The 25,219-nt window shown below is 45.0% G+C and overlaps 1 protein-coding gene across 5 annotated transcripts in view; it reads left to right on the plus strand.

Annotated features, from left to right (window-relative positions):
• Positions 1-25,219, plus strand: part of dpr8 (defective proboscis extension response 8) — a 133,980-nt gene that overhangs the window by 86,219 nt on the left and 22,542 nt on the right. For all 5 annotated transcript variants that reach the window (XM_070288277.1, XM_070288279.1, XM_070288275.1 and 2 more), the window contains 2 exons: positions 7,041-7,171; positions 17,346-17,515. In XM_070288277.1, coding sequence (XP_070144378.1) covers positions 7,123-7,171; positions 17,346-17,515 — 219 coding nt within the window. In that variant the 5' untranslated portion in view covers positions 7,041-7,122. The remainder of the gene's footprint in view (positions 1-7,040; positions 7,172-17,345; positions 17,516-25,219) is intronic.

Genomic DNA, 25,219 nt, shown 5'->3' on the forward strand with positions numbered 1-25,219 from the left:
TGTTTAATGAAAATTGCTCAGGTTGCAGGAAAATGTAGCTTGGTTTCGGGTTTTCGCATGGCTCTCCTTTCAGGAATCCGGACTCCTGGCTGCTGGCTGCTAGCTCCTTAGTCCGCTTGACGCATACTAAAACCAAAGTTGCACACACACTTTTTGCATCCTTTAAACCCCCTTTCCAGCGACACATTTACGCATACAAGTAGCGGGTTAAAAAAAAAGAGGGAATATTTATCTGAAAAAGTGTGCTTTCGGGGCTTTTTTCGCCCGCTTTGTATTTAATGCAAATTGCATATAAAACTCATTTGATTTTAGAATAACTGTAGCTTTTTAATTAAACTGAAAATTGAACAATTGGCTGGTCTTTCCTCTGTTATTTTTTTTTTTTTTTGAAACACACACTCAATTAAGTAGTCCCAGTCCCGAAATAATATTGACACAAAAATATTGTTTTGCTTGGCTATATATTTTAAATATTGAAACAATCAGATTTTCAGATTCCGATTTCCAGAAGCCCCAGGATATGGAAAAGGAGCGGAGAGGAGAGGAGTGAGCACAGCGCTGACGACGCTTTTAGCATCTGCATTATGCATGCCGAGCAATACCGCGTGTGAATGTCCTTATGTGTGACTGTCTGCGGGTCGTTCTCTACCCTGTGTGTGTGTGTGTGTGTGTCCTGGCTCTGGCAAAAAGTCCAAAGTAGGGCATGGCACTTAATTGAAAAACTTTTATGCGGTCGAGAACGTAGCATAGCTAGCTATGGCAGGGGGGAGTGCAACAATGCGGACAGGACGAGGACCACGAGGACGATTCTCCTGGCGAGCACCTTTCCTAGTTCCCATTTCCCAGTTCCCCAGCTTCCCCAGCTTCCCAGCTTCCCATCTCAACAGCGGCGGCAATAAAAAATAGTTTATTGTGGCGCACAAAAGGCTTTGTGTCCGTGTCTCATACTTATTCTGCCCGCTCGGCTATTGCCTTGACTATTTTGATTTTTCTCCACCGCAAGCCCGGATCCATCATTTGCAAAAATGCCACTTTATATGCCATATACTTACCATCGCTCTCTGTGTGTGTGTGGGGATAAATATGCGAGAGTAATTTGCATATGCACACAAAGAGATAGATGGGAGATTGCGGATGAGATACGGTGGACGTGGCCTGGTCGGGTCGGGAATCGGGGTGTTTATGTGGGCGTGCGTCTAAGACAATATGAGCCCGGCTTTATGCTCTTGCCAAAGACGCAGTGATTTAAATTAATTCCTTTAAATTTATTCAATATACAGGGAAGCTGGCTAATGAAATTCCCATCAACTTGAGGGTAATAATCATTTTTTAAAGGAAATGTGGGGAATATAATGACTTGAAATCTTGTTTTTCCAGGTTAAGTTAATCTAATAAGTTGCTCAATGCAATATTTAGTTTATTTTTATTTTGGAAATGCCTTTTTAAGTGTCTAAAATGTCAATTTTAAACGAATTATCCAATATAACATACTCGAACTTTTGCAGACAAATTAACTAATTAAGTTGCAGTTCTCTAAGAATCATTTTCCTCAGTCCTTTGATTTGTCATGTTTCTTTGGCGCCGCTCGATGCGCTCAACTGGCTGTCCAGTGGGGCGTATACACAATATTGGCAATATGCATTGCTCATACGCAGTGTTGCCAAGGACTGCATTTTCATTTGCCAATTTAGAGCCCAAAAGACATGTGTTTTTTCCGTTTGCCTGTTCATTTAAATTTGCATATCCCATTCGGGATGCACAGCTGCCTGCCGTTTGTTAAATGATTTTTAATTGCATCGCTCAGTAAATAAATTTTTCGGCGCTCTGTGAGTTTTTGAACTGTGAATGTGGGGGGTTTATTTTCTCGTTTAATAAATGTATAAATATTAAAGTTTGTATATTATTAACATAGGTTGGTGCTTTCAGGTATTGTAGACATTCTTTAAAGTTCGCCTTGTACTTGCCATCGCCATTGTGCTGGTGAACAAGAATCCTTCAGCCATGTCAGGGATTCTGATGGACTGCTGAAACTGCCGGATATTGGAGCCATCAGGCCTAACATTTTAATTGGATATGCATTACACGCCGTAAGCGTCTCTGGGGGATGCGTTCTGGCCAGCAGTGGCTGGAACAATCTGTTTATCAGTGGATTCCGATCCCCCTAGGACGCCCGGAAGCCCCTGGAGAGGGACTCAAGCCTCATCCTACTCCTCCTCCGGTTGCCTGTAAGCCGAATGTCGGGGCCAGCATTTTGTGTGCAGCGAACTCAATGATGAGGCAGGCAGCTGACATCGTCATCCGCATCCCCATTCACATTCACATCCAGAACCTCATCCTCAGCCTCATCTCCAGCCTCATCCTCATCTTCATCCTCATCTTCAGCCTCATCCGTATTCCCCGTATCCTAGTCCTGGTCCCGGCTGCCATTCAGATTTTCCAGGCGTACGCCAAATGAAAATCCAATGACACGCACTCACACTTGCACACACAGAGGGCCGAGTGCAGCGAGTGCAATTTTCTGCCAACTTCGCCGCACATTTGCGGGGGAATTGTTAGGAAAGGAAAATGAGAAAAGCGCAAAATCATTACGATTTGAATGCCATAAAATGCGTTCTCTCTCGTTTCGTTTCGGATCTGAGGGATCTGCATCTGCGAGGGGCAGGCAGGACGGCACGAGGTCCTCGGGTATTGTGTGCTTAACCGCAAAGTGAGCTTGAAAATGTCTTTTTTAGTCGACAGCTAAACACTATTCAGTGTACTTCTACCCCCCGCTTCTATTTTGGTCGCTTCCACATAATAAACTGAACTGTCAGCGCCATGCCACGCCACTCCCCCCTGGCGCCCACTCATTTTCCGAGGGGGAAACTCAACACACAAAAGGCGTCGCGTGTTCTAAGTTTACTTCTTGTTTTGTCCCTCGTCTCCTTTTGTTTGTCGCGGTCAACCGAGGGAAAGGTGAGGAGGTGGAGGTGGAGGAGGAGGATAAGGAAGGATGCCCATGTCCTGCAGGACTCGCATTTCTCGGGTTGACTTTGCTTTCGATTCGAGGAGAGCTCTCCCCGAGCAACAGGAACAATCAGAGCTCACCTGCCAAAGGGAGAAATAAAAAAATATACTATATAAAAGTATTTAATGTTAACTATTTCCCCTTGGAGAGTTTTCCCGAGAACCTTTAAGCCTGAGAGCTCTTCCAGCACTCATGTTTTCCCGTCCCCCCTCTCGCTCTTCTGGCGGCAACTAACTTTACAACTTCCTGGAAGTCTTCCCCGTCTGCCCAGAAACAATCATAAGCCACCCCTAGAAGTAAGTATGCAATTCATGTCCACAACTGTGCTCCACTGCAGCTGGGTGAATTAAATTGCATTTTGTATTGATTTCAATTAAGTTTAGCTTCTATCTTCTGGGAGGGTACAAGTAGGGAAAACTTTCGGCAGTGCCTCGGAATGCCATGTTACGTATGCGCCCCGTTGGCCGCCAATTGGCTTGGCTGCCTCCTGATTGATTGTGTTATTGCTGCATCGCCAAAACAGCTCGTCGGTCTCTGACTGCCTCGGTTCGTAATCTATTAAAAATGTGATTTTAATGTTTTTTTAATATCCCTTGTCGGGACGCACACACGCACTGGAAATGATAGGAAGGGGCGATATGGCGGAGCACTTGGATATTTATGTCGTTTTCTCCGAAGAAGCAGCCATGTAATCCTTTCGGCAAAGTGAATTAATATCCTGCGCCGCAGTTATTTATGGCCGCGCGCACATGTCGCCGGGGCATGAAAATGTCAAATTATCTTGTAAATATTCTGTCACTTCAGTTTTATTTGTGCTGCTTGGGGGGGTAGCGCCTGCGCCACGGAATTTAATTAATGGTTCTAATCCTAATGGAAAGTAATGCGCCCACGCGAAATTAAAGGCCAATTAAGCGGTGACGACGACTCCCGCCATAACTCACGTGCGCCTCCGACTGCAGACGCTCCTGCTCGGGGCCATAAATGCCAATCATTGCAGTCCGGCCAAAGGACTTTGGCTACGTTGGTCTTTTTGCAAAATAAAAAGGGGAGGGAAAACAAAACACAAAGGGGGAAAAAAAGAACCCAAAAGGCAGAGCGCAAAATAACAATTCAGCTTTTAATTTCATTGCTTTGAGCACTCTCCTGGGATTCGGATGATAAATGAGCCCGGGCATGCCAAAAAAGGGCCGGAGCGGGAGCGGGAGCTGGAGCGGCGACCGAGTTCATTCACACGACTTGTGTAAATACAATCGCCGACGGAAAGTTGAATATCTGCACTTAGCCTTCAAACTGGATTTTTAAGGAACAGCTATCTTTTAACCAAACTTACTTAACACTTCACTTTAAATAGGGTTTTGCATTTCTCTTGGTGTATTTCACAGAATATTCACTTGACATTAGAACAAAGAATATCCATTCGCCCAGCATAATCCCTCAAAAATATGTTTCGGGCCAATTCCACGAATGGTTAACCCTAACCCACAAATCGAACTTCCAACTTTGTGGCAAACTTTTTTTTACATTTTTCCGTCTAAGCACTGACCCCCCTAGCCCAGCTTGATATTGTTTTAAGTGAAATTCGAATTGACGCCCACACCAACCCCACACCCACACCCACACTCTACACCCCACACCCACCGGAAGGGCAGCCATTTTGTATTTGCCGCAACACTTTAATCTTGTTCCGAAAAAAGTGAAAGGCAGCGGAGCGCAAAACGTTGCAAAGCTTAACCCACGGGGGGTCCTCGATGTGGCCAGTTCTGCAGGTGCACCTTGGCAACGAAAGCCATTTAGGAAATTGAATTAAATTAAAATTAAATACAATTTAAATTAAATTTTAAGTTAATTTCTTAGCTCAGACCCTCCTTGTTTAACTAAATTAATTTCTTACCAAAATTATATATTTAAACATACATTGTTTTAGTTTATTTAAGGCTTTCAGGACCTTCGTTTTGATTTATTTTTTAACTGAATGCTTAAATAATTTATCTAGAAAATTGGTTTTGGGGCCCATGGTGGTTCACTTCAACTCCAATGTCAGCTTCCTGCCTCTCACTTTTTTCCCGTTGCCTGTGAAAGCGTTAAAGTTAGCGCCAATCGCCGAGCAGTATCAATTAGCTTTGATTAAATGGAAGCAAACCGCTCTGGCGCCTCTCTACATACAGTTACCAGGTTTTGTCTTCTTGAAAAGGTACCAACATAGCCCGGGAAAGGGTTGTTTAGACCAAGAAATGGAAATTGAAGTCAGGAATTATAGAAATCGTTGCTTGTAATAGGAATTTTTCTATAAAGGATATGCCTGATCACATATTTACTAGATATTAAGAAAATAATATTATTAAACTAACCTTTATTAAGGGAATTCTTGTTAAATCTGTTAACAAAAGACTTCAAAATGTAGGACATAGACTCAGGAGCAGATTTCTCAGTAGTTTTTGTTGAACAAAACTCCCCTCTCCAGACAGGAGTCTGCACCTGGCACATGGGTTAACCATTATACTGGCAACGAGAAGCTTGTCGTCGTTTTATTGCAATTTGATTTGACCCAAAATGTTGGCCTTTGACAGGACTCTTTGGGTCCTTGACTGTGCCAGCTAGCCGCCTCACCTCACGCCTCCCGAGAGCAAGCGGCGGCGGCGGCGGGGTCCCTTTTCATTTGCATTTTGCAGTTTGCTTTTTTGCGCCTAATTAAGATGACCAACGAGGCGGCAGGGTGGGGCAGCAGGGCGGGGACACGCGGACATCCTTTGAGCCAGCTGCAGCAGGACCAGTGGCTTCACAGCCTAGCCTAGCTTATTATCTCATCTAAATTACGGACGGGGCTTCCCCCGGCAGCAGGCGCTCGCACAACTAAATGAAATCAAGCCGTGTAATGAGCAAAAAACTTTGCAAAATGTGCCAATGCTCCCCGAGCAAGATGGAGTCCATAATTTTCTGTTAACGAAATCACTGCAGCTTCCCCCTGGTCCCCCTCTACGGCAGTGCCAAAAAGCGCATAAATTTGTTGTTTGTAAATTTAGAGAGGCGTTAGCAGCTGGGAAAATTGTATTTTCCAGAAGTTGCAAAATGCGTTCAATGAGGCCTTTTCATACCCTTCGATGGTATTGCAGTTTTTTTTACTTTCGATTTATTTTGAAACAATATACTTATATAGAAAATATAGAAAAGTATATAAGGTTTGCCAAATGCTTTGTTGTTAAAATCGTATTCAATTAATAATAAATAATTTGTTTAATTGATCAAAGGGTATTCAAACTTCGGCTTCCCTTAGACATTTTCCTTCCCAGTTTCTTCTATTTTCGCCTCGAATGTTTCCACTGAGAATCAATGTAATCCAACTGCATTTTTAAGACTAATTGGGGATGTAACTTAATTTGAAAGGGGTTTGTGTTGGTCTTTCTCTTGAAAAATCCACGACAGCCTCAACAGGATTGAGTAATCCGCCACTTTTAAAGCCAAAAAGGGATATATTTAAGCCCAGAAAATGATGCCTTTATGTTATGAGAAAATTATGAAAATAAACTCCTTAAAGTTCTTGGCCCTCATCGCGAGGCTTTGCACTGGATCATATCTCTATGGCGCTGCGACAAAATGGCAAAAATTTTTAATTGTTGCCGCCGTCTGTCGACACATCCTGTTGCGAGCAGCCCGCGGCAGCCGGCAGGAGGATATCTGTGGGCCCGTGTGCCCGTCCTGTTAATGCGTCCATTGTGCTGGTTAACAAACCAAATTTGCCTTAGTGGATTTTTATGTTGCGCTCCGGTTATGCAGTCCCGGGCAACACTATTGTCTGCGGTTTCCCGGGCTTGTTTGTTTGCTTGCTCGTTCGCTTGTCAGTTTGTTTTCCGGCTCTGTGTTTTTCCCCATTTTCCGCCACTTGCGTCGAATGGTTATAAACTTTTTGGGGGGCTGTGTTTGTGGGTCAGCGGCAGGATTTGCTTTTAATTGCACTTGGCTGCTGAGATCTGATGCCATGTTTTAATATTATAAAATAAATATGTTGCTAACATTAATTTACTTCTTTTCATTTTAGCTCTAAACCGAAAGAAGTTCCTGGCAAATAGACTTTGCCGCCGTTCATCCCAACCTAAACACCCACAGAAAGCCACTCTAGGATGTCGTCACACTGGCTTACCCTCCTGGGAGTGCTCTGTCTCCTTACAGGTGAGTTCAGCGGGGTGTTGGCCCCTGGGAGGTCAAGCCGCGAACCCTTGCCCATTCTTCTAGCCATTCCCCGGGTTCTCTGGGAATCGCACAGCAGATGCCATTCCTGGAAATGAGAATGGGAATGGGAAACGGAATCGGAATCTCATCTTTTGCATGCGCGGCACGTAAAAACAATTTCGCTGGCCCGGTCTCGGGCACGGGACTGCAGCTTCATCAGCAGCTCCCCGGGCTGAAATTGTTTTAAATCATCTACTCCGCCGTCTATTTTATAAACTGAAATTTAAAATAACAAGCCGTAAGCGTGCTTTGATTATTGTGGGCGTGGCCGTCGGAGGAGACGTTGCATAAAATCGGGCAGAAACGAAAATATTGGATCCGAAATAGAAATAAAACACAAGGGGAAGAGGTGGTGAGTCTGGACTAGGGAATATCCTGTTAAAAGGAAGCGGAATATTCGACTAAGACATACCTTGATTTATAGCGAGATTCAGGCTAGTCCAGCATACCCTGGCGCACCCTCCAACTACCTGGCATCGTAAAGGCAACATTTCAGCGCATTGAAAATTGCAAATTGAGCAGAAAAGCATACAGTCGCAGCCCGGGGTCTCTTCGCTTCGTGAACGTGAACGTGAACGTGAGTGCGAGTATCTGCGAGATACTGCCACAACACAATGCTCGTTAAAATATGAGTAGTTGGATTGTACTCGGAGGACCACTGATGGAGCTGCAGGTAGCTCTAACTCGCCGGCTTTTGCTCCTCCAATTTAAATGAGCTCCGACAGAACACGGCACCTTTGATTGCTTAATAAATTCGTTTTCCCTCGTTCCATTTGGCCAGCGTCGCCTCCCATTTCTTACTGGCAGGCAAGGCGACACTTAATGGCTTTTGGAGGTCACCTCGCTCCTGCGCTTTAATGAAATTAATGTTCAAGCCAACTGATGGCAATCAATAAAATGTCAACAAAGGGAAAAAAATTGTTGGTCTGATTAAAGTCAGCCAGAGCTTTGAGCTTCGGTTCCGTGCCGCAGCTTGTGATTTGTCCTTTCCGAGGGGGGCGATTCCTACTCTCACTTGGGGGGAAAAGGGAAGATCAAAGGAGGAACTGATTGTGAGGCAGGCAAATGCTGGAGTTTAATGACAAGCCCTAAATGTAAAGTAATCAATAATTTTGAAACGAACTTCCACAAATACCAATACCATACTGTTGGGCGATTGAATACCAATTAAAGTTTCTTTTCCTCCGTTACTAACTGGGTTATTGCCAGGCTAACAGGGGGAGTAGAGTCCTGGTTAAGAAAGGTTAATAATGGCCTGAAGGCCTTTAATTGGAATTGCTTCATCAGCTACTTCTTGTTGTAACTAAAATGGAAAAGGTATTTAAAAGGTTGTTAAGGAGACCCCTAATGGATAGGTATTAGTCATATTGAACTTTTCTTTAAAGGATCCCTTTCTCAGGACATTACATTTATTACTCTTCAACTTGCACAATATTTTCCATCAGCATTTCCCTTTTAGATCCCATTACCTGCTGACCCCAATGCCTTTTGGGATCTTCAGCAAACAGTTTTGGGATTAGGTCCTTATAAATTACGCGCTATGTGGGCAGCTGTCAAAAGTTCTTCAGTTCAACTGGACTCAACGCAGGACATAAATCAGGAAGTCCTGACCCCAATTTAACCCTATCGGCGGGGCCATCTCAGAGCATTTCCTCTCGTGCTAAATAGTTAAGGGACTCTGTGTACATATGGAGGGGGAAAATATGAAAAATAACCGCGAAATGTCACCGACTGAATGACTGACTGACTGACTGACTGAATGGTTTACTGGCTGACTGAGTGACTCGGCGACTGAATGACTTGCTGGCCCGCTGAATGAGTGACTTAGTCGAATTGAAAAGACGCTGTGCCATTTATAACCGTGCTGGCTTCGAGCTAGTGGCCCACGGCACGGGGATCTGGGCAATGTTCCTCTGATGTCCTGATGCAATAAGAATAATTGGAATGTCAGTTTAGATGTGAGCGCGTAAAATGCCAACGCAAAGCGACACATACACATTCGCGGCGAGAGTGCAGGCCCAGCCAACACTCAGAGAAAACGGGAGTATGAGTTAGGAAGCTTTGGCAACTCCTGAATACTAAATAAATAATATATTAATGCAAAGTTTTAAGTATAAGCCTTCTGTTCTTTGAATTCAGGTAAGTTTGGCATGTTTCTCCAAGTGTATTCGCTGTAAAACTGCAACCAAAGTTGCTGCTGCAGCGCTGATGTTGCTGCGATGTGGCTGCTATTGCTGCTGCGGCCACTGCTGATGTGGCTGTCGTCGTCGTCGTCACCGGCGCACTTGGCTGAACAATGACATAATTCTAATGACAAGCAGAACGACGGTGACGACGATGGGCGAATGGCTAACAGCGAATGGGGACTGGCAACCGGCAGGAAGAGCATCGGGGCAGGAGGGCGCAGGACGCAGGACACCCGCGGGGCTGTGTATCAAGCAAAGCTTCAGCTGCTGTGATAACACTGACAAAAATGACAACGGCGACATGACATGCCGGTCATACCTACCACCGGGCTTTGGCAGGGGCCGAGGAGCGAGCGAGGGCCGTAAAGAAGCCGTAATACCCTAAAGTATCTGAAAACGAATCGCCCGCTGAGCAGTCGCCATTAAATGTTCAAGCATCCTACGGAAAAGAAATGCTCTGTTCGGAGTGGATTAAATTTCCTAGCTTGGGGAGCTGAACTAATATTTTCTCTCGGCTAACATTTAACGAGTTCCTTGTACTCCGAGCCATAAATACTATATGAAATATATATTCCAAACAAAATGTTCACTTAGGGCCAGCAGGACTTGTGTCTCTCTTTGAATTATTTGAAGTTTAAATATTAAATATGAGAAAAATTAACCAGCCAGCACTTTAGTCTCTCTGAGAAATATATTTTTAGCAAGGGAAAAACCTGTCGAAATTCTCTTGGGAATGTCAAGATATCTCAACCATATCTTCATTGCCTCGGAAGATATCCTTGGGCCAGGATAACGGCGGTGGGTGGACAGCGGGCGGTTGGTCCCAGCATAAATATCGCTGCATTCTGTGGTCAGCAATATGCAGCCATGATAAACGAGCCGGGCATTGCGTTTTTCATCCTCCAAGGAGTTGCAGCCGGCCAGGATGCATTTATCGTCCAAAATTGAAATTGAAAATCAGGCAGGCGCAACGAGGGCTCCCAGTATGTTGGCCTCCACCTCCTAGTAGTGAGTCCTGCAGCTGCGTTTGATGGCTACTTGTGGGCTGCAAAATTAGCATGTTGCGCATGCGTTGTGGGCGTGGCCCTCCCGGGGGGAGGGGAGGTCAGTGGCCTGTGGTCAAGGCTCGCCCACATGCCTACATCTCCTGGCAACAGTGTCCTGTAGCTGACACGCCCCCAAGGGCGAACACAGGCCGACCGGACAGCAATAGCAATAGCAACGGCAATAGCATCTCCCCCACTTTGCTCCCCTCAGATGCAACACTTGTGGTTGCATGTTGCTGCTGGCACTGAGTTAGATGTTGCTGGTGCAACTGTTTTCGATGTTGCCACCGCTCTCGGGCTGTTGTGAATGTTCCCACTGACGCCTGTCAATATCCAAGGAGCTTTGATTTCGGTGTCTAAGCCTTGGTAAACTTTTAATTTATACAAAATAATTACAGAGCAGAGTCTCATATCCTAAGCTAAAGTTTTTCCTTTGCAAGAAAGCATTTTATTCTATATTCTTTCTTTCCAAAATTCGTCAAAATATCTGTTAACTTATAGAAAAATATTATCAAAATGTATTTCCTAGGATATGCTTTTCTTATCAAGTCTAAAATCATTTGAAATCACCTGAAAAACCCACCCAGAAATAAGCCCAAGTGTATGCCTAATAAGGCAATGGCTCATTAACTCAAACACCAAGAGGTTAACACACACATACACAACCCCCCTCCCTCAGACACACCGTCTCAAGTGATTTCAAACTGTAATTTATTTTTGCAGTTCTGTAAGTTCAGGAAAAAAATATATATAAAAAATGCCACGGAAATTATGAAAAGGAGCCAATTGAAAATGTAAAATTGCTTAACTTGGCACAAAACTCATTTGACATTCAAATGGCAGTCCGTGTAAAAAAGAACGCACTGAACGTTGGTGCTGTGAGGGGGTGGTGAGCCAAGGAAAGTGGGTGAAGGACGGCGGGAAGATAGCCAACGGAGGGGTGGCATTTCCACTCGATTTTCGTAAAGTCCCGGGAAAAAAAAGTGAATGGCAAACTGTGGCGGCGGGTGGAGGTTTCCTTCGTTTTAAGCTAGTTTCTTGCTCGTTTCGCTTTTCACTTTTTTTTTTATTTTTCTATTTTCTCCATTTTTCTTGTTCTTTTTTTTCTCTCTCTATATTTTTTTTTTTTTTGCAAATGTCATGGTTTGATTGGCTGCCAGGGCCATTAGGCGACAGCCCCGCAGCCCCTTGCGACCCCCGAGGCAGCCGCAAGCCGGGTCAACAATATATTACACGCTTATATGCAAATGAGTTCAATTTCTGACCAACCGAAAAGGCATTATGGCCTGGACTTGACTGGCCAACTGAAGAAAATTGCCAAGTTAGTGAATTATAAAGCGTCAGAGGGCAGCTGCACGGGCGGAAGTGCCTGGCAAAAAAAAATTGAAAATCTATTCAAAGGGGGGGGTGGCAAGGGGTTATGGATTTCGGGGTGGTTTCTCATATGGGAAATGCTTAAATTTGCATGGGAAACCCCAAAGTAAGCCCCAAGGATATGAGACTGTAAGAACAACCAGCATTCTTAAAGCTTTTCCCCATGACTTTTTCTTAATAAATTACATTTTTTGGATATAGACTTTTACCTTTGAAATAATAAAATATTCATCCATTTAGTTATACTTTTTATTTACAGTGTTGACCTGTGCTAGATAAGAGTGTTTTTAACATTTCCCTTCTCTTAAGCTGTCAAAATTTGATATATAACCCATAGTGTCTGACCTAATGGACTTTGGCGGCGGTTTGGCCTCTGATTTAGTTTCCTCTAAAACCCAGGGCGAGACCTCTTTGTCTTAGGGTTGTTTAAGTACTCTACCTTTCAGAGCTGTCAGGCAATAGAATTTTCATTAATTTAAAAGCCATAAGAACGGGGCTTACACTTACCTAAATTTCTTAAGATTTAAAACTAGTATTTATTCTGTGACTTTAAACCTTTCTCTTCGGGCTGCTCCAGAGCGATTTCCTCTACTTAGTTCTTCTCTTTTTTTTCCTGGCACTCCTTCAATCAAAGGCAAACTTTCAATTGGCAAGCCAAAGCGACTCTTTCCGCTTTCCATTCGAATGCTAATCTGTGGCTGAGGTCCACCTTCTCTTTTTGTAGAAGCTCAGCATTGAAAAGTTTACCTACAAGTCCTGGATATATATATCTCCTTTTTGTGGATTTTATCAGGATATCATGCGATTAACTTTTACATAAATGCCTATTAGCTGCCCCCGTCCCCTTGGTTTTTTCCATTTCCAGCTTGTGGCGAGGGCCTGACTCATGTGGGCTTAGGATACACTCAGGAAAATAGTTATTTACAAGAAGAATTAATAGTTTTTTGTCTTAAGGTCACTTAAGATAATCAACTCGTTGTATCTTTGGTATTACAATATCCTACAACAGTATTTTAAACCTCAAACTCACCAGGATTTTCTTCTGTGTGTGGGGAAGAGGACACACATCCTGGAGATGAAAGAGAGGAAATAGCTTGGATCTATCTCGATGGGAGACTTTCAAGGCAGCGCGACATCAACGTCAAGAGTCTGCCGGCGATAAGGAAGAGCCCCCGAATTTGGGGGTCCTGGAAGGAGAGCCCAAGGAGCCGTCGTTTAGTCCCGTTGACAATTTTATTTGCATACTTCTTGGCGTAGGGGGTGACGGAACTGGGACTTATGACGCATGACGGATTGATTGCGCCCGCCTCGAGTGCCCCCTCCCTCTCCTCTCCTCTCTCTCTCTCTCATTCTCTGCTTTGCTTTCGTGCCACTACACACTCTGTACACTGGTGTGCACGTCATGTGCCATGTGCCATGTGCCACTCGAAGTGGCCGGAAATGCCCGCCGGCGCTGCCACAGTCACGAACGATGCACTTGATGCGTTGACTTGGCTTAGCCGCTAACTTTCGGCCAAATGCCTAGCGAAATTTCCAATAATCCCGCCGGCCACTGCAGTCGCACGTATGTACCTCCCTCTCCCATACCTCTATATGCAAATAAATAATTTTATTTTTGCCCCAAAACCGTTCAAATTGGCTCCAGCTACAGCTACAGCTCTTACTCTTACTCTTGCTCTTACTCGGACCAGAATGCACGCCCACTCTCGGCGCGGCGCTTAAGTGCGCACTTAGCCGGGCCCACACTGCGTATGATAAATGTTAAAAGCAACAGCCAGGCCTGGCGGACAGATCGCCATTCACTGGACCCCAGAGCCGGGTCAGCCTTTTCGGGCCATATATATCCCCTTTTTTTCTGGGGGGGGGGGGTAGACAGGGCGGGAGCGGGCAGAGCAACAGGTACGGATAAATAAAATCCCTGAAAAGGCAACAACAAAAAATGTGCGAGAAGGCACAGGACGAAGGGGTTGTGTGGGGCCTACAATGTGTTTTTCAGCATTAAGGCTATGGCTGATGCCTCAATTGCATATTTTTATAGCCTTCGGCAGCGGACAATGCAAAATTTCAAAAGTGTATTATCCCATTTATTTTATTATTCGGAATATCCTTTTTTTTTTGGCTGCAACCTGGCAGGCCCGCGAATAAAGTTTAAAATATTATTTCGGCGCATAAATCTGATATAAGTAATCGTCGAGTTTTCCACTTTTTCATATTACACAGCACTTTTTTTTAGCACCCGGTAGAGGGTTTTATTTACGATTTCCGAGTGAAGTTTGGCGTCCGAATAATTGCTGATCTTTGCCGATTTCCCCTATGATTTAATATTCTCCCGCTATGGATTAAAATATGTACTTTATGGGTAAACGAAAACGTTTTCCGCTGGCTTTAAGAAGTGAAAATTCCGATGCCTAAGCAACTGTCGCCAGAGGCCTCCGCTCCCTAAGTCCTGTCATCGCTTTCGTTATCCTGGCAATTGACAACTTAACGATGCCTCGGCAGCTCCTAGAATGGCATGCTCAAAACATTATCACGCACAGCGGGGACCAGTCCTTGCTGCGTAAAAAAAGCATAAAAGGCCAGAAGACAAAGGACATGTGATGAGGGCCCCAAAAAAAATATATATATATGTATATGTGTTTAATAAAATAATTATGAACTTCAATTACGCGGGGCCTGAGCCTGAGACGCCACAGCGAGTGCATAAAACGCTGAGCAAATAGCAGCAGCAGCGACAGCCAGGATAACAGGGCCATGTGTGGGTGGGAGGACGAGTGAGTAGTGAGTGTTTGTGTTTGCATAACATAATTCGTTCTGGCAGAGTTGTAAAACCAAAACGAGGACGTGCCAGGCAGCGAGGCAGCGATGCCACTGAGCACAGTTGAGGGTACTTTGCAAAACAATACATAGTTTCGTTTCAGTAACAAAAAATATACTCTAGAAACACTTTTTTTTTGGGTCATGCACCTTGTGTGCTAGCTAAAGTTACTTTCTCAAGATCAAACTGGGTTTTAGGTACCTCTGCCTTCAGCTAATCAGGTGACAACTTCCTGCTAGGTACTTCCTGGGCCTATCCTTAGGTACGGCTACCCAGAGGACACCATCACTGCTATGCACAGATATGAGAGCGTGAGGAGTGTGGGTTTGAGACGTGCATGTGAATGGCGGCCATAAATCAGCCGACGACAGCCAAGGGCAGCCAGGATCAGGAGGAGAGTGAGAGTGAGAGGGAGACCAGTGTGACACAGCACAGGACTGTCGGTTCACCTTTAATTGGCTTGCAGCCACCGAAGGCCTTGGGGCACAGAACATCCCACACTCACACACAACACCCAGCACAAACCACCCACCCAAAACCTCATCCACTTGCTCATCAGCATAATCGTCGGTGTAATCGTCGTGCAAAAACGCAAAAGCGCCCCTGCAACCACGACACCTAGGAAGGTGCCGCTGGCTAAGAGATCAGGGGATGCCAAAAATGGCACTTAACACTTTGCAAATGTCGCTGCCATTTCGGAGCGGCCATTTTTATTCTCTCCGCTTCGTTCCGTTACGTTTCGTTTCGTTTCCGTTTCCGCCTGCCTCGTTTCACCTGTGTGTTTGCTTTGTCACGTTTGCGCGCGACAACGGCAAAAGTTATGGCTACACCGGGAAAAGTAATTAAATGTGACCTGTTTGGCATTCCCAAAAAGCATGTGGATGGAGTTTATACTTTCAAATTGAGTGTGGCCCGGGATCCTAACTGGATGTGTTTGCTTAGTGGCTTATATCAGAGGGGGTTTCCCTTTGAAGTGTTTGCAATTAGCTAGAAATTCTTGCTCTGTACGAGTCCCGTTGCCCCCTCTCTGGTTTTTTAGCGAAATGTTTGAAATATGCCCCGGTATTCCTAGGCTAATCTGCAGACAGTCAGCGCACACTCATGCCGCGAATTGCAGGTTGCAGGTTGAAGGTGGCAGGTGGCAGGGTATTACTATGGCCAGTTCACTGCTCCTGCAGAAAGTGGCCTCTGTGTGTGAGTGGGCCTTTCCTCCAGAGGCAGAAACTTATCTGGCCAGAGGCACACTCCGCACTCGCTCTTTAATTTGTTGTTCCGAAAAGGAGGCTGGCAGTTATCGGCGTCATCGCACCATCGCATCTACGAAATATTCGCTCCGCCGAGTACAACATGTTATATAAACTGCTTACAGAACAGCAAACACGCTCCTGGGCATATAATATGGGCGTTTATCATTTAATTAATTGCCTTTCGGGGCAATTTTCATTAATTTTCGCCTTTCGCTGTTGTTTGCTCTCGACTGTGCCTTACTTTTTCGCCTTCTTTGTTGCACTTTCATCGGCTGGGAGGCGGGCGTAGACGCAGCAGCTGTAAGCCAGCCCAGGCTGTGTGGGTATTTACAGAGGATGCACAGAGAGAAACCAGGGCTTAACCCTGGGAACCTTATCTAAGGAAATTCTACTAGCTAGAATGTGGGGGGATAATGGTTATTTCTATAAAATATCAACAGGAATGTCTTCAAGATTACATCAATCTTTTTATATTATTTATAAAATAAACAAAGAGTTGTTTGTAGTTTTTCTTTGTGCATGTTTCTCCCATCACACCGTCATATAAATATAGTATGTGTGTTATTTTCCGCTCTGCCTCGGTGTGAGTGTGTAGAGGAAGCCGGCTTTCGATCGGCTCCAAATTGCCACTCGTTGTAAAGTGGCAATTAACGCCACATGACGCTGTCAACAAATGGCCCGGGCTAGGCAATACACACACCCCAGCACCCACATGTGTGTCTGGGTGTGTGTGTGTGTGCGGGGCACTTACAACACTTGTTAAGCGCATTTTTCAATGACTTCCTCCATCCCATAAGGCCACGAGTCCGGGGAGAGCTCAAAAGGGCTCGATTCTACTGGTTTAAAAATTATTTCTTGAGATACGACAGCCACAGAGCAAGTCAAGAAGGGCAAACAAAGAAAGTGCAGTCCGAGAAAATGTCGCTTTCACCGCCTACTTAATGGCAACGCCCACCTGTCATATAGGATAAGATCGGAGGGCCGAAGGAGGAGTCTTTGTAGTTTTGGACATTAGCATGTCAGGCCTGTCAGGACCTCAGGGCTAGTTGATTTCTAAGCCAACAGGTTCTGAGAAATTCCTTTTTTTTTTGGTAATTTGTAAAGCAGAGTTTCAGCCAAGACAATATAAAGAGTAAGATGAGTAATGCGTAATTAAGATAGTTTTTGTTCCAGCAAAGAAACTGGCAAACTCTCGTTTAAACACTTTTGAAAAAGCAGAATCTTGAATTTAATAAATATTAATTACCGCAACGTATGTATACTTAAATTTATTTTACATTTTATTCAAAAGATTTGTTTACAGTCCTTAGAGCATCCTTATTTATGACTAAACGATATTCTGCCCGTCACACGTCCCTGGCCATTATCTCAACCATTTAATCTGCACTCACTCTACATCACTCCTGTACTTATTCAACACTTTTTGAAAATTTCCCTTGTTCACAGGAAGCAGCGAGGGCGCCTCGAAGCGCTTTTTCACGGACTTCCTGCAGGACTTGCCGACGCCCGGAACCGGAGGACCCACCTTCGACACGACCATCGGTACCAACATCACTGGCCTCGTCGGGAAGACGGTGCGCCTGACCTGCCGCGTCAAGAATTTGGGCAATCGCACGGTGAGTTTGCCGGGGAAAAATTCGCGGCGCCTGTGCTACTTATAATTTCAAAAGTACTTGACCGAAAGGGAAGCGGGAATGGAAAAGTAAAAGTTTTGCAGCGAAAACTTGTCAAAAGGCGTTACGCTCGACAGGACGGCGATTGCCGCTGTTGCTGCAGCTGCCGCAGTAAGTAGCAGCCAGCAGCCAGCTGTCGCCTGTCGTTTTCGGCTTGGATTTTAGCACCGCCCCCGCGGGCTCAGCTAAAAGTTGTGGCCCCCATCCACCCACTCTCGACCCCACCCCTCCGCGCTTTTCATTATGAAAATGCAGCTGCGATGCAATGCAGTTGCAGTTGCAGTTGCAGCTGCCCCACTGCCGTTGCTGTTGCAGCTGTTAAACAATTAGCAAATTAAACTATGAACTCTAAACTTTCAGCTCGCAACGAAATCGGCAAACAATGCGAAAACAAAGCGTTGGAGGGGAAACCGTACGGCTTACACTGCGTATGAGTGATGCCGCCGCCCCCCATTCCGCTGCTGCCAAGTTTCCTTGAGTTTGAGTGTCGCTCTCTCGCGCGGCCATAAAACTTTCGAAAATTTTGTACGCTTTGCTGGCTTATTAGGTGAGTGGCAAGAGTCCTGCCATGGCGAGTTGTCCTGGTCCTGCTCCTGCTTCGGCTCCTGCTCCTGGTCCGTTTTAATTTTGGGCTTGACAACGTGCATAACTGAATGGCTCGAGGCTGGCTGATGTCCTGGAAATTCTCGAGCAGTTTATAGAGGCGCGTCTCAAGGATCGTCGCAAACAGGCCAATTAAGTACAGTGCCGCCTCGTTGGCAATTATTTCGGTCAGCCATTTCCGGCTCTGTTTGTGCTCTCGCAAAACTATCGGATTACGTCTTGCCGGGCTTCCTGCAGCAAGGGAAACTTTTGTTTCCCCTCCCCAAGGATTAGAGAGGCTTCCTTGGGTTCTACTTGCTTTGTACGTCTTCACCTTACCTTGTTTTTTACGAGTTTTTCTAATAACTAATTCCGTTTGCCAGGTATGTGTGATTAGTCAGGGAAATATGAAACCCCTTCGTGTTGTATTAACTCCAATTAATTTGCAAATTACTTGCCTGACGTGCACATTTCCAGATTTGTGCCTAGACTTATGGGCTTCTGGCCCCCTTATATTGATATATTTGTGTGGCGGCGGGTCGAATTCCCAACTTGATATATGCATTGGCCCTGCGGTCTATTTTCGGTGTACTGAGTGCGAAGTGTCTTGGTCATCGAAGCTGATGAGCTGGCTAAATGCTGTGTAATTAATCACAGGCCAACCGGCTTGCCATTTATTACTTCCGTTCCCCTTCCCATGCTCCAGCTCCTGCTTCTGGGCCAGTTCATTTCCTCCCAGACGCCTTATTACTCACAAGATGTTAGTTCATGAATTATATCAGCACACAGCAGCCGCAGACCCAAGGAGCTGTAGGGGGAGAACTGGGGTGCAGCCTGCACATGTCGCTTCATTTTCCATGCGATTTAGCAATTTTCAAGCGATTTTTTAAGGCTACCACTTCCGGGTTTGTATTGCATTTTAATGGGAATAATTGATGGAACTACTTACGAGCTGTTAAATATGATATGAGAGTATAATTTCAATTGAAAAATATACTATTTCACAGCCTTTAAGAGCTTAACTAATCTAAACTGTTGCAGGTGTATACCTTTAAAATTGTTATCTTTCGAAAATTAGTTATTTTTAAACCATTTACTGTATTTCCAAGCTTTCGCTTCCATTAAAATTCCTCTTTTTCCACTGGTAAACTCAATTTATGTTTATTATTAAAAGCCCCTTTCTTACTCAACTTTAGTTTAGTGGCAACTAGCTGTTGGCCTTTGCCTTTTTGGGGCACTAAAGGAAGTCATTTGCAAGGGACGACCGCAAGTCAAGGCTTCTGCGACACCGCAGGATGCGAATGGATGCAGGTTGCCGCCAATTGAAAATGGATCCAGGAAGAGAGTGTGGGTTCCCCTTGCATATGTGTAGTTCATTAGAGTGTAATTGTGTGTGTGTGTGTGTGTGTGTGTGAGTGGGGGAGACAGGGTATTGCGCCAATTGAATTGTCAATGCCCTGAGTAACGACCGCAGCCACAACGAGCAGGGACAACGAGCCAGCAGGATAACTGTGGAGGCCACAGTATGCAGAGTACAGTGAGAGCAAAGAACCTTAAAGAAAAAATATCAATCTATCCAACTTTAAGTTTTAACTAAAAATGAATCCCTGAAACAGAGAGCTTAAGAATACTTAATCACTTAATTTTATTTGGTTAAGTGATACGAACAAGTAGGATGTAGACTTCTCCTTTTTATTTCTTGCAGTTTAGTTTATTATTGAGAGCCGAGATGGGGCAAATAAGAAGTGACCTCTGGTCGGCTGCAATTGAAATTGTTGCGGTCGATTTTACAAGTAAATTGTCACTGGCAGCCCCCAGGACCTCGTCCCGAATCGATCCTTTGGCCGCGCCGCAATTGGAAATGCAATTGACCGGGTCCGGGCTCGACTTTATCATCTGCCGGTCCTTCGTCCACCTCCCCGTCCTTTTCCTTTCTTCCCTCCCTTTTTTTTTGTTTACTCATCCAATCCTTGGCCTATTGTTTTGGGAAAGGCAACCGCAGTGGGTCGATCACCTGCCACCCTTTGGAGGGTTTTCCTGACCATCAGGTGTGTGTGTGTGTGAACCGGTATCTGCAGAAGATATTTCAGAATTTTTGGAACAATTGTTAAATACACTGAAAAGATTCTAGGAATATTATTTTAAATATAATATATTTCAATAATTTTTTTTTACAGTATTTTATCCACCTTTTGTTCTTTCCATTAGAAACCAGCTTTAAAAATAGAAAAAATAATAGAATATACCACTAAATTATTGAACTTTTTGGCGGTGCACCCCCCTCTACCCCCTGTGGCCGTTTGCAAAAGCCTTTTCGCCATTTTCCTTCTCTTTTCGCTTTTCGGCGAAAGTCAAAGCTGTTCTTCACGCACAGAAAAACATTTTAAAATTGTGTCTGTTTGTGTGTGTGTGTGGGCAAGTGCCACGCCCACACACTTTCCGCCTTTGACTGTCTGTTTGTTTGCTTGCTTAACGGCAAATGCAAAGGCCAAGGGGAAGTCGGGGAAGTGGAGGCAGACGTCCCTTTTACAGGACTAAAAGCAACTCGGCAAGAGGAGAAATAAGAAGCAAAAAGTTTCGGCTTTCGGTTCCGAAAAAAGTTAAAGAATGTCAACCGAATTACCCCCCAAAATCTGTTTGTGCTCTTCCCACTCCTCATCTTTCTTCCTTTATATTTATATATCTGTATTTTTTTTCTTGGTCTTATTCGCAACGTCGTCGTAGTGCATTCATTAAATTAGTTTTAATATTCAGCGACGCATTAAAAAATCACTTTCTCCTTGAAAGTTTCGAGCCGAAGGAAAACGCCTTGAACAGACCGATTTCCAAGCCCTCGAGCTCTGAGAAATTAAAGTAAATTTTAACGAAAGATTAGGGGAATGTTGTATCTCTTCCATCAGAAAAACTCACTCAAGGAATTGTCCTATTTTGCTTTTATGTGTCATAAGTTCAGGCCTGTACTTCGTTATTTTCTGCTGCTTCTGAAAGGCATGTATCATCCTCGTTCACGGGGGCTGAGGTGCCAAGACGGATGTGGGCATGGCACCATGCTGGCTGAAAGCAAATCAATCAAAGAAATGTTTAATATTTTTCGCTATACGCTTCACAGGACGCGCTGATATCAAATCCATTCGAAGACAAGCGAAAAAAATGAAAAAAAAAAATGTGAAAGTCAAAAAGCCGACCGACCGAACGACGACTGTCATGGCAGCCGGAAAAACGCTGGCAAACAGCAACAATTGTCTGCCGCTTTCCCTGTGTGTCAGCTGTCAATTTTCCAGCAAGGACTTAGAAGGCAGGGCAATGTGGGGAGAGATGCCAATTTTTTTCGGGGAGGCACAAAGAAAAACCAGCTAATGATCTCAAGTGTGCTTACCCTATCATCCCATCGAGAGTTCCTCAGCCAACTCACGGTTTACACGGGCAGAAAAGGGGGTAATAAGTGCTTTACAATTTGGGTAAATTAAATATCAAATATAGTATAATATAAGGCAGTTATTGTAAATAAAACCAAGACATGTCACAGGACTTGGATCTTGCCCAAGAAAATACAAACCCTTCTCTAGAATATTCTCGCTATAATGGAGAATTATTCCCCCCAGTGTTATGCCGCTGAACAATAATTATAAAAATCGAAAATCAACATTTCACGGCTCTGTCAATTAGGGGGGGGGTGAGGCGGAGTGTTGCCAGGTGACACATAAGCAGGTACGCGTGCTCGCCGGCTCCGACCATCGTTTATCTTCGTCAGGGGCTTTGATTTACGTGCTCGGTGATTGCCTCGCCGTATGTCTATATAACGGTACATACATATACCCTTATTATTCCGACGGCCCCGGAGAAACCCGAATTCCGCTAATGTGCCGTGTCAAAGGTCGAGGGCGCGGCCAGCGAGGCATTTAAATAAGACCTCCCTGCCACTTAAAATAAAAATAAAATAAAAGAAATTGCGTTACGTGACGGGATCCGGGATCCGGAATGCGCGATGCGGGATGCGGGATCCGGGACACGTGGCCAAGCGGGAGGGGGAAGAGAGGGCAAGATTTATCAGAGGACCAGCGTCGTCCCTGCTTATTATTATTTCATGCCGCTATTGTTGTTGCCCGGGCAATTTTATTCAATTTCGCTTCCGAATTTTCGACGCCTCCGGCAATCGAAGCCGGAAAACGCGGCGACGCGGCAGCGAAAGGGGGAAGGAACCGTGGCGAGAGACAACGATAACAGCCACCTGACGGCAAGGACACTCGCCCACCGTTTAGCTCGTTAGGATCGGACACTTGCGGTTTATGAAAAGCTGTTGCCGTCGCCATCGTCTCCTGGAACGTGTCCTGCGAGTGTCATTAGCAGAACAGTGGAAAATCAAACAGGCCTGGTTAACCATAACTCCTCGGCGCGCTCCATTGATGGGCTCCTTATGCTAATTTCCGTGAAATTTGAAGGCTCCCTTCTGCCTTTCCTTCCATTTATGCGTTTTTATGGGCCACGGGCCGCAAAGACAATATAAAATATGACCGATGAGTCGTATGAGTAATATTCTGCGTGTCTGCATGAAAAATTCATGCGACTTGCAATCGCTCAACTCCATATATCCGTGTTCGTTTCCATTTCCATCTGCCAGGCAATGGAAAAGCGTTTTTGCAGCACAATGATAAATTATTCAAAATGGAAAACGTTGCGTATGAGTGATTTAAAGCAAATACAAATACTATATATACGCTCGCACACGCCGGCACATCTTGTATATTCGCATCGCAAAATGCGTACCTGTACCTACGTGGCTCCTTCGAGGGCTATTTCGATCTGGTGCTGCCTTTCCGCCTTCACTTTGCATATTTGTTGGCTTTCAGCACACCATCACGGTGCCTGTTGCCTCCATCTTGCTTACTTTTTATTAGCATACTTGGCTCCCAAATCAAAATAGCCCGCAAGGAGTTGGAGGAGCAGCTGGGATGAGGGTCAAGGATGCGGGTATATGCTCTGTCCAAATAGAAATTCGAATAGACTATCGATGAATCTACATAGTTTCCTAATTGAAACCCGGTTTGAACGGTTTAAACTTCCCCTGAAGGTTTGAGTTTATTCAAATCCAGCCAAAAGTCGTTTGAACGGAAATAAATACATATCACAGCACCTATTTAAGAGTGTGTTAATTCGGCACTTGCTCTGAATAATTCCCCTCCTTGTCCAAGGTCTTGGGCCTGACTTTCCCCCGTTCAAAATGCTCGCCCCGGCAATGCCAATGCCGGGCATTTATCGATGTCATGCCGCCCATTGAGTTAAGGCCCGCAATCAATCATCCTTAAACACATCGCTCGACACATCTCCGGGCCAATCGAGTGCCGAGTGCCGAGCATCTTGCCAATCAGGCTCAGGCGAGGGCTCAGGCCTGGCAATTTCCTTACGTGCTCGGTTCGCCTCGTCGCTTTTCCGCCTTTCCCACTGCCACGAATGCAGTCGAGCGTCTTATTTATTGCTTTATTAAACAGGCAACCGAAAAAGAAAGAAACGGTGAACAGTAAACAGTAAACAGTGGCAAACCGAAGCATAAGCCCCAAAACAAACAATGTCGCCCGGCGGAAAACTCTCCCTCCTCCTCCTCCTCCTCCGCTGCCGCTGCAAGTTTTTACGCCTTCAATCAAAGACGCTCTCCCGATGCTGCTGGCATGTTACTAGTTTCGCCTGGAAAACCCTTTTCTAATTTACTTACACTTGAGAAGTTCGGCACCGACACCGACGTAGGTCTGGAACTTCTGCTTCATTAGTGAGCCCGGGAAAACCAGCGGAGAGACAAAGGAAAGCCTGTGGGCCAGGCCTTTGGGGGCAAACAAAACTTGAAGGGTCATCTTATCTCCCCTATCTTTGTGTAGTTCAAGGACAAAGACGAATCACCTTGCCAAGAAGCACATTATGCCATATAAAAGATATCCTTTCCTAAAAACATTCCTTCCTTTAACATATTTAAATTGCGATTAATTTCCCAAAAGCTGACCGAATTCCAACTTTCAGACATCAATTGCGCCTTGTTTTCCGCGTTACAGGGTCCTGGTCAGAATTATAATACCCCAAAAAAAGGCTAAGAGAGTCGAAAGTCAGGCGAAACGAAGTGGAATGTCAGCGGCAACTGCTCACGACAAGCGGCAAAGGAAGGTCATAGGAGGCTGGCTGGCAATTATATTTCCAGGCCAGGACTGCCAGCGACTGTCAGTCCAAATGGCATAAATCATAAATTACACGACGAGCTTGTCAGCGACACTCGTTCCAGCACACACAAACACACACACGTGACTCCTTAACTTGGCCCAGTCAAAGACATTGTTTTTGTAAAGCATTTACACGGCGAAAAAAAATGTACAAGCACAAATTGCGGCCGCTTTGCGCTGGAAACTAAAAACCCAAACAAGCCGCAAGGATACCACCAAAACGGGAAGAAAAAATTGAATGGAGAGTATGGGAAAGGAAAGGAAGGGAAAGGTGGAAAATTCTGAAAAAGAGAAGGGCTCGAACAGCGCACAGTAGTGCCTATCGAACAATTTGCGTTGCAAAAATCTAAAAAGTCGTGTTTGCAAAAACGTTCGATCTGTAATCAAACTATTTTAATGGCAGTACATATATAAATTTAAGAACAATTACCTATCAAATTCCGTTAAAATCTTTCGATTATTTAATTTGGTTTAAAAGTTATGATTTTTGCCATGCAAAATGTGGAAAGGCGCTACTGTGCGGCGGTGGCAGCAAATGAAAACTGTCATAAAAGTTGAGGACAGCGTTGGGGGCATTTGTTGCATTCCAAGCGTAGGATCGTGGAGCAGGTGGCAGGAGGCCACTCCTTGCAGGTGATTTCCGGCCATCGCTGGCGGCAACTTGGCTGTCAGCTCAGACATCGTTTTTGTGCAAAACTTTGTCAACGTCCTCTGCAGTTAGCTTCGCTTTAGAGTCTCCTGCAGCGCCCCCTGTCCTTCGATTGTCATCCCTAATGCGCGGCTAATCTTGGCCAGTGCTTCGCAGGAGTTGGGATTTGGGAAGTGGGAAGTGAAGGGTGGAAAGTGGGATGGGAGCCAGGCGATG

This window comes from Drosophila kikkawai, chromosome X (assembly GCF_030179895.1).
Source record: "Drosophila kikkawai strain 14028-0561.14 chromosome X, DkikHiC1v2, whole genome shotgun sequence".
Lineage (NCBI taxonomy): Eukaryota > Metazoa > Arthropoda > Insecta > Diptera > Drosophilidae > Drosophila > Drosophila kikkawai.